The sequence below is a fragment of the Sus scrofa genome, chromosome 2, assembly GCF_054392235.1.
Source record: "Sus scrofa isolate SSC_HxYL_T2T_F1_AM1 chromosome 2, Sscrofa_HxYL_maternal_Yorkshire_Landrace_v2.0, whole genome shotgun sequence".
Classification (NCBI taxonomy): Eukaryota; Metazoa; Chordata; class Mammalia; order Artiodactyla; family Suidae; genus Sus; species Sus scrofa.
The window spans coordinates 69,414,179-69,422,811 of record NC_139384.1 but is presented as its reverse complement, the minus strand read 5'-3'; the positions used below and the strand labels follow the sequence as shown (position 1 = coordinate 69,422,811).

At 50.6% G+C, this 8,633-nt stretch overlaps 1 protein-coding gene across 1 annotated transcript; it reads right to left on the bottom strand.

Moving 5' to 3' along the window:
• Positions 1 to 2,860: 2,860 nt before the first annotated feature.
• CCDC194 (coiled-coil domain containing 194) lies at positions 2,861 to 8,273 on the bottom strand. Its single transcript, XM_085012389.1, has 4 exons — positions 6,603 to 8,273; positions 5,194 to 5,290; positions 4,423 to 4,555; positions 2,861 to 3,974 (listed from the first exon to the last, which is right to left on the bottom strand). The coding sequence occupies exons 1-4, from the start codon at positions 6,936 to 6,938 to the stop codon at positions 3,824 to 3,826; spliced, it is 717 nt and encodes a 238-aa protein (XP_084868515.1). The 5' UTR covers positions 6,939 to 8,273; the 3' UTR covers positions 2,861 to 3,823.
• Between the last annotated feature and the right edge of the window lie 360 nt (positions 8,274 to 8,633).

Below are 8,633 nucleotides of genomic sequence, written 5' to 3'. Positions count from 1 at the left end.
GAAGTTCCCAAGCTAGGGGTTGAATTGGAGCTGTAGCTGCTGGCCTACACCATAGCCACATCTGAGATCCAAGCTACATCTGCAACCTATGCCATAGTTCACAGCAATGGGCCAGATCTTTAACCCACTGAGCGAGGCCTGGGATTGAACCCATATCCTCATGGATACTAGTGAGGTTTGTAACCCACTGATCCACAGTGGGAACTACACCCCCAGTCCCAAATTTTTTTTTTTTTTTTTTGTCTTTTTGCTATTTCTTGGGCCGCTCCCACGGCATATGGAGGTTCCCAGGCTAGGGGTCTAATCGGAGCTGTGGCCGCCAGCCTATGCCAGAGCCACAGCAACGCAGGATCCGAGCCGCGTCTGCAACCTACACCACAGCTCACGGCAATGCTGGATCCTTAACCCAATGAGCGAGGCCAGGGATCAAACCCGCAACCTCATGGTTCCTAGTAGGATTGTTAACCACTGAGCCACGACGGGAACTCCCACTCTCCTGCTTTTTACACTATTGCCTCTCAGGGAAGATCTGTGCTGGCCTTTTAAACAGTAGTATAGCACTCCATGGTATGTATGTATGGAAGCTCATTTAAATAGTCCCCAGTTGGTGCACATTGAGGTTGTTTCCAATTTTTAGCAATTACCAAGTATGTGATAATATCTTCATTTCTCCTCTCCCCACCCTTTTATATTCTTTTATTCTTTTATTTTATTTTATTTGGTTTTTAGGGCCTTACATGCAGCATATGGAAGTTCCAGGGCTATGGGTTAAACTGGAGCTTCGGCTGCCAGCCTATGCCACAGCCATAGTAACTTGGGATCCAAGTTGCATCTGTGACCTACACCACAGCTCATGGCAATACTGGATCCTTAACCCATTGAGCAAGGCCAGGGACTGAACCTGCATCCTCATGGATACTAGTCAGGTACATTACCTCTGAGCCACAATGGGAGCTCTTCCCAACCCCTTTTTATTTTTATTTTTTTATTTAAAAAAAATTTTTTTTTTCCATGTCACACAAGGGCCTTTTTTATTTTTTATTTTTATTTTTATTTTTATTTTTTTTTTGTCTTTTGTCTTTTTTTTGTTGTTGTTGTTTTGTTGTTGTTGTTGCTATTTCTTGGGCCGCTCCCGCGGCATATGGAGGTTCCCAGGCTAGGGGTTGAATCGGAGCTGTAGCCACCGGCCTACGCCAGAGCCACAGCAACGCGGGATCCGAGCCGCGTCTGCAACCTACACCACAGCTCACGGCAACGCCGGATCGTTTAACCCACTGAGCAAGGGCAGGGATCGAACGCGCAACCTCATGGTTCCTAGTCAGATTCGTTAACCACTGCGCCACGACAGGAACTCCCCAACCCCTTTTTAAAAGTGAACTTTTCTTTTTTGGCGACACCTGAGCAATGTAGAAATTCCTGGGCCAGGGATCGAACCTATATCAGAGCAGTGACCCGAGCCACAACAGTGACAACACTGAATCCTTAACCACTAGGCCACCAGGGAACTCCTAAATGTAAACTTTTTATTTTGGAATAAGTTTAGATGACAGAAAATTTACAGAAATAATACAGAGTTTCTGAATAGCCCTCACACAGCTTCCTCTGTCATTAACGTCTTATATACCATGGTTCATTTGCCAAAACTAAGAAATTAATCTTAGTGTATTACTATTAACTAAACTCTTAACTTTATTTCATTTCCTCACTGTTTTTCTCTTCCAGGATTCAACCAAGGATTCTCCATTGCATTTAGTCCATCATTTTGTATGGATTTAAATATGATTATAGGTTTATTTTGTTGTTGTTGTTGTTGTTAGGGCCACACTTGTAGCATATGGAAGTTCCTGGGCTAAGTGTTGAATCGGAGCTGCAGCTGTGACCGCACAGCAGCTTGCAGCAACACCAGATCCTCAACCCACTGATTGAGGCCAGGAATAGAACTTGCATTCTCACAGAGACTAGTCGGGTTCTTAACCTGCTGAGCCACAATGGAATTTCCTAATTTTTTTTTTTAATTTAAAAATATGGTTGCAGAAAAATTGCTTGGAGAGGGATGGATGGGTCAAACAGTAGGTGCACTTTTAATTTTGTTTGTTTGTTTGTTTTTGCTTTTTAGGGCCGTACTTTCGGGATATGCAACTTCCCAGGTTAAAGGCTGAATTGGAGCTGCAGCCGCCGGCCTATGCCACAGCCACAGCAATGTGGGATCCGAGCTGCATCTGCGACCTACACCACAGCTCACGGCAACGCCGGATCCTTAACCCATTGAGTGAGGCCAGGGTACGAACCTGCATCCTCGTGGATCCTAGTCGGATTCGTTAACCACTGAGCCACAAAGGGAACTCCCTCTGAATTATTTTTTGAAAAATTAATTTAGATAAGATCCTTACATAATAAGAAAAGTAGTTTATTCCTGGATAAAAATCTATCTGAAATGGATCCTTCTTTTCTTCCAAAGGATTTTCTACCTTGTTTAGGTATAGGAAAATTTCCATGAATTCTCCTGGGTTTTCTACATACAGTCATACTACCAGCAGATAATATTGTTAAGTTAAATTGTTTCTGAGGCATTCCTGTGAAAAGTGCCAACCTGAAATGAATCATGAGGCAACATTGCAAAAAAGCCAGACTCAAACACCACAAAATGACTGGCCTGGGCTTTTCCAAAAATAATGCCAATCTCATGAAAGATAAAGACAGATCGAGGAATGATCTAGATCTGTCTTTCCTTGTGGGATTTCCCTTTCAGTGCAGCGGGTTAAGTATCGGGCTTTGTTGCTGCTGTGGCTCAGGTTTGATCCCTGACTTGGGAACTTCTACATGCCATAGATGCAGAAAAAAAAAAAAAAACAACCGACAGCAATTCATAGGCCAGTATATTCTTTAGTTATAAAGGACATTATCAGAATAGTCAGCAAACTCTGATTAAGGTCTGGGGATTAGAACCTAAGTGTCCATTGATAGATGGATGGATAAAGATGTAGTATATATATATGGTATATAGCTATATATTTAAACAATGGAATATTATTCATAATATTCTCATAAAAAAGCAGTCTTTTCACTCGCAGCAACATGGATACATCTAGAGGGTATTATGTTGACTGAAATAAGTCAAACAGAGAAAGATACAATATAATCTCTTACATGAAATTACTTTGATGATCTTTTCAGATTTTTCTCATTTGATTCATCAGTATGGTGAATTTTATTAACAGACTTCCAAATATTGTCATCTCTGCATCTCAGGCATGTCTCTTTGTTATGGCATATTTTAAAAATGTGTTACTTGGTTTTCTGATACAATTTGATTTGGCAGTTTTGTACCCTCCTTATGTGGTAGGGTGAGGGAGGTCTCTGGTTTTCCCATTGTGCCATCTTTGTCAGCTTTTAGTGTCAAGAATCCGCTGGTTCTCATGATTCCAAACACTCATTTTAAAGACAAGGTAGAGTAAGGACCAGAGAGGAGGAGTGACCCCTGCTGGTCACTCCTGGGCCAGGCTGGACCCTAAGTGCTCATGTCTGTGAGATGAGGGCAACGCTGTCCTTAGAGGGGATTAAGTCCCAGCTCTGCACTATCTCATCTGGTGACCAAATGGACCTCAGTTTCCCTGTCTGTAGAATAAGCACTAGATGGTCAGGGAGAGAGGGTCGAGTCTTCTTTCTCGCGGTTTCCATTAAGGGCGGCTGCTGGGTCAGAAGTCGAGCGTTGATGGTTGTCGACTGAGCACCTTATCCAGCGTGGGCACCTCTACACTTGTCCCCGCAGGGCCCCCAGTGTCTGTCCTCCTGTCCTCGAGCCCTCATCCTGCTGAGGGCTGACTCACCCTCGTGCGCGCCGCGCTGGCCGCCGGCAGCCCCCCGAGGTTCCCGGACGAGAGCGCGAGCGGGGGCTGGGCCGAGGTCGGGACCCCGAGCGGGTCCGGGAGTGTGGCACTCTGCGCTGGGGGCCCGTCTGGGTTTCCAGGGCGTTACTGCCGGGCAGTGGGGAGGGGCCTGTCAGCACCTGAATCCAGGTCCCCAGAGACCCTCCGGCATTCTTCTGCCCCTCCTGAAAACCCCACTCTCCAGAGAGCGTATGCTCCAGGATTATGCTCCAGGATCTCCATCCCTGGCCAGTTTTGGGACTCCTCCTCAGGGACGCCCAGCCTTCCTCCCAGAAACTCCGCCTCCAGGCCCCCCAGGCCCTCCCTCGAAATTAACTTTTTCTTGCAACTTTCACTTCCGCTCCCCTCCCTCCCCGGTGCGCCCGACCCCTGGGACCCAGGTGTCCAGAGTGCCAGCCCCAACGTGGCGATTCCTGCCCCCAAAAAGCCCACACCTCCTCCTAGGTTCTAACACCTGGACCCTCATGAAGACCCTCCCCAAGACCCCGCCCACAAGGTACGCCACGCCCCCTCCACTCGCCCACCCCTCACTCACAATCGCTTCCGCAGCGCCGCCTCGCGGGCTGCGCAGGCTTCGCCCTCGGCCTCCGCCGCGCTTGCGCGCCGCTGCACCTCCTCCAGCCGCTGCGCAGACTCTGTGGCTGCTGCCTCCCAGCGCGCCAGGGCTTCTGCGGGTGCGGGGAGCCGGGTCAGGCTGGAGACCAGGCTCCCGTCCCGCTCACACCGGTTTATAGTCTGCATACTAATTGCGTGATTTGTTTTATTTAAGTCTGTGTGCTGTTTGCATGACTTTCACGTGCCTTTTGCATAGCTTTTCATAGCTTTTGGGAGTCCCAACGCAGAGTATGCATGTTTTGTGGCATTTGCACTGTTTTTGTTTTTGTTTTTGTCTTTTCTAGAGCCGCTCCCACGGCATATGGAGGTTCCCAGGCTAGGAGTCTAATCGGAGCTGTAGCCACCAGCCTACACCAGAGCCACAGCAATGTGGCATCCGAGCCGTGTCTGCAACCTACACCACAGCTCATGGCAATGCCGGATCCTTAACCCACTGAGCAAGGCCAGGGATTGAACCCGCAACCTCATGGTTCCTAGTCGGATTCATTAACCACTGAGCCACGATGGGAACTCCCACTTGCACTGTTTTGAGACATTTGTATGAACTTTGCATGTTATGTGCATTTCTTTCACAAATTTTCTTGTTCAATTGGATTACGTTTGACCCGTGTGTGTGTCATTTGCGTAGCTAGTAACCTTGTAGGTTCCTCCCATCCCTAGCCCTGCCCACCCCTTTGCCACCCCAACGCACCTGTCAGCGCCCCGTTCTCAGCCCCCATCTGAGTCTCCTGTGCCTTGGCCTCGTCCATCTCTGTCTTCAGTGTCATCAGTTGGGTCTGAAGCCGACTCTGTGGAGTGGGAGGGAAGTGATGGGGGAACGGAGGAGGGGAGGAGTGAATCAACCTCGCCCTTTCTAGGGGAAGCTGAACCCGAGTTCCTTGAGCTGTATTTGGAGTGTCCTTTGAGGTCCTGCAGTTGTAAACACAGAAGTGGCCTCTGAAGTCCGGGGTATGGAGTGGTAACAGGTGCCTGCCTGGAAGGAGATTGCTGCCCTGGTCCACAGGCCCCAACTCGAGGCCAAGGGGAGGTAGAAAAAGTTGAGTTCTGGGGACAGATTCTGGCTCCAATCCCAGCTGTATCTAAACTTGCAGACTGGGGTTTCAGACCAAAACAAGTCAATGTGGTGGTTGACAGTTGGGTTGCTAGGGTATACTTAGTCACCTCTGTGAGACATTCTGCAAAACTACCCGCCTGGCTTCCTCAGAATCTTTCATTGAGGGGCAGGGTCAGAATCTGAACCCAGAGCAAGCTGCTCAAGGCCTGAGAGGCATAAGGGTCTGTTTTGATTTCTAAAATTCACTCGCCGCTCAGACCTCTGCTGGGCCTGGTACCCAGAGATACAGGTAGTTACAGGTACAGTTACTCAATAAATCTGAATGAGAGTTCCTGTCGTGGCGCAGCAGAAACAAATCTGACTAGGAACCATGAAATTGCAGGTTCGATCCCTGGCCTTGCTCAGTGGGTTAAGGATCTGGCATTGCTGTGGCTGTGGTGTAGGCCGGCAGCTGTAGCTCCAATTGGACCCCTAGCCTGGGAACTTCCATGTGCCATGGGTGCGGCCCTAAAAGGCAAAAAGACAAAAAAAATAAAAAATAAAAAAATAAATATTAATGGCTGGGACTTTTTAAGGGTGCTTTTCTGCAAGGCCCAGGCCTGGGAAGGGTTAAGAAAGAGTTGGAAGGAGGTGGCAAGAGGAAAAGGGAGGACCTGGCTGGTACCTCCTCCAAGAGGACAACTTTAGCCTCCTAATTACAGGTGACATACATGTCCCTTCTCAAAATAGGGCTGCTGGACACTGGTTGTTGGGGAGGGGGAGTTAAGTGGATACCTGGGGGGAGGATTAGCACAGGGCCTCCTCAGGTGGGCTCAGGAGTCTGGGGCTTCCCTAGCCTCCACCACTGATCTGGCACATCGCAGAGGACAGTGGAGCCTTCTTGGTCAGAAGGTAGACTCAAGGATGAACTGGCATTGTAGGAGTTGGCATTTGCCTCCCTTGAATGAAGAGCGGGAAAAACCAAGGCAGGGGTGGGGACCCCAAGGATGTATGTGCCCTGTCCCCACATATTCTGGATTCCTCAGCCCCTCACCCAATCCACTTACCTGGTGGCCCTCACAAGCCTTTAAGGCCTCCTCCAGCTCCCGGCGAACACCCTCAGCCTGGTTCAGCTGCCTGGTCAGGGCCTCCTCACGCTGGGCAGCCTCTGCCAGCTGGCGCTGCAGATCCTTGACTTCAGGTGCCAGGTCCTCAGGCAGCTCTGTGATGTTGGTCCCTGGTTCTGGGCAGTGAGGCCTCCGGGAGGCCGAGGCGGCCAGATTCCAGGCCAGCAAGGCTGCTCCGGCTGCCACCACTGCGAGGAACACAGCAGCCCCGCACAGGGCGAAGACCCGCCAGGCGCGCCCAGGCTCCAGCCTGGGCTCCGGCCCCGGCTCGGCCATGCCGCTGTCCAGAGCTCTGGCCCCAGACGGCCACGAGCATTTAATTGGCACCTTCAGGCACCGGGGACACCCACGGTTCCGCCCAGCCTGGCCATCGCCCGGCTGTGGCTTTGAGTTTGTTGGGAGGGGCTGGACCCATGCCAGGGGCCAGCCCAGGCTACCGAGCCCAGAGGAGGATTGGGGGTCCTGGGTTCCAGTCTTGTCTCTACATCCCGCCTGTTGCCCTCTGAGCCTCAGTTTCCCCCTCTGAGAAGAGGAGATGACAGTAGGTCCTGCCCATAGGACTCTATGGCTATCACCTCAGCACATCTGCAGAGTGAGTACCCATGTGTACAGAAGTTAGCTTGGCAAGGGTCTGGGGGCATTTTGTCCCCATTCTGTTAATGGAGAAACTGAGGCTAGAAGACGAGAGGCTATTCGAGCAACTGAGGTTGGCCTGGCTCAGGTTGCCACACTTTTCATGACTGTGAGAGGGCCAGAGAGAGGGTAGAAGCAGAGGTGGACCGGCCCTGTCTCCCTGCCAGTTCTCCATTAGGCCACCAGGGGGCGATCTTACAATGTGACTCAGATCCAGCTGCGGTTACACGGGTCCCTGACTCCCCTTCAGTCTGAGTCAAACCCTCCTCCTCCCTCTCTCTTGGCTCGGATCGTCAGTGTCTGAACGTGAGACACACGAACATGGGGAGATTTGGACAAGGCTCTTGACTTCTGCAGAAGGGCAGGATGCTCAAAAAGCGTGCCAAGAAGACCCCGCCTATTTATCCCTAAAGCAGGTGGTCTATCTGTCTCCTTCCCATTGGTCAGGTCAGGGGGCACATTCTTCTCAGTTGGCTAATTTGAAACAAATTGTTACTGGGAGAAGAGGGAAGGGGGGTGGGGCTCGGAGGAGGGTGTCTCAGAGGACACAGGAACAAAATGGAGTAACCAAGGCTTGCTTTGATAGAAAAGACTTACCTTAGTTCCCACACTCTCCGCCCATCCTCTTGCCCCTTCATCTCCACCTGGCTATCTTCCATTTCCCTCTCCCCCTCTTCCTAGTTCTCACCCCTCTTTTTCTCATTCTTCTCTATTTCACCCTCTACCCAACCCCCCTTCCTAGGAACCCCGCCCCCTCCCACCAGGCCCAGCAAGTCTTTGATATCATTTCCAGCTGTTGGCTCCCTCCAGCCCTCAGTATTCCATAGGCCAGAGCATTCCAACCCCAGGGCCTTTGCATTGGCGGTTCCTTCCCCCCGAGGGCCCTCTCCTTCCTCTTTGCCCAGCTAACTGCTCCTTACCAGCTCTCCCCTGTCCACCAGTGTGTCTTCTTCAGACTCCTCCTTTCCCCACTAACTCAGGCCTCTTTTGATCAGTTCTCTCAGCTCTGCTATAATTTTACGTTTTATGTGTTTGACTGATTTCTGGCTGCCTCTCCCATTAGACTGGGTGAGTCCCTAAAAAAGCAAAGCCTGCACTTGCCTCCTTCCCACTGCAGGCCTGGCACACAGCGATTGTGCAGTAAATGTGAGCTGAGTGAACACTATGAACTAGAATCTGTGTCCCTCCTTGAAACACCCTAATGCCCCTTGCCCCCCAATGCCATTCCATATGAAGAAACTGGAGCCCAGAGAGATTGAGTCTCAGGGCAGGGACACACAGCAGCCACTGGTCACTGCCAGATTCTTGCTGGAGCTGAAATCCCCACAGGCCTACCGC

Bases quoted from the DNA above. Each gene is read 5' to 3' on its own strand.
- CCDC194 (XM_085012389.1), bottom strand. From the start codon at position 6,938: ATGGCCGAGCCGGGGCCGGAGCCCAGGCTGGAGCCTGGGCGCGCCTGG. The intron at 4,556-5,193 runs GTGCGTTGGGGT...CCGCACCCGCAG, and splicing joins TGAGAACGGGGCGCTGACAG to AAGCCCTGGCGCGCTGGGAG. The intron at 3,975-4,422 runs GTGAGTGAGGGG...ACTGCCCGGCAG, and splicing joins GCGGCGCTGCGGAAGCGATT to TAACGCCCTGGAAACCCAGA.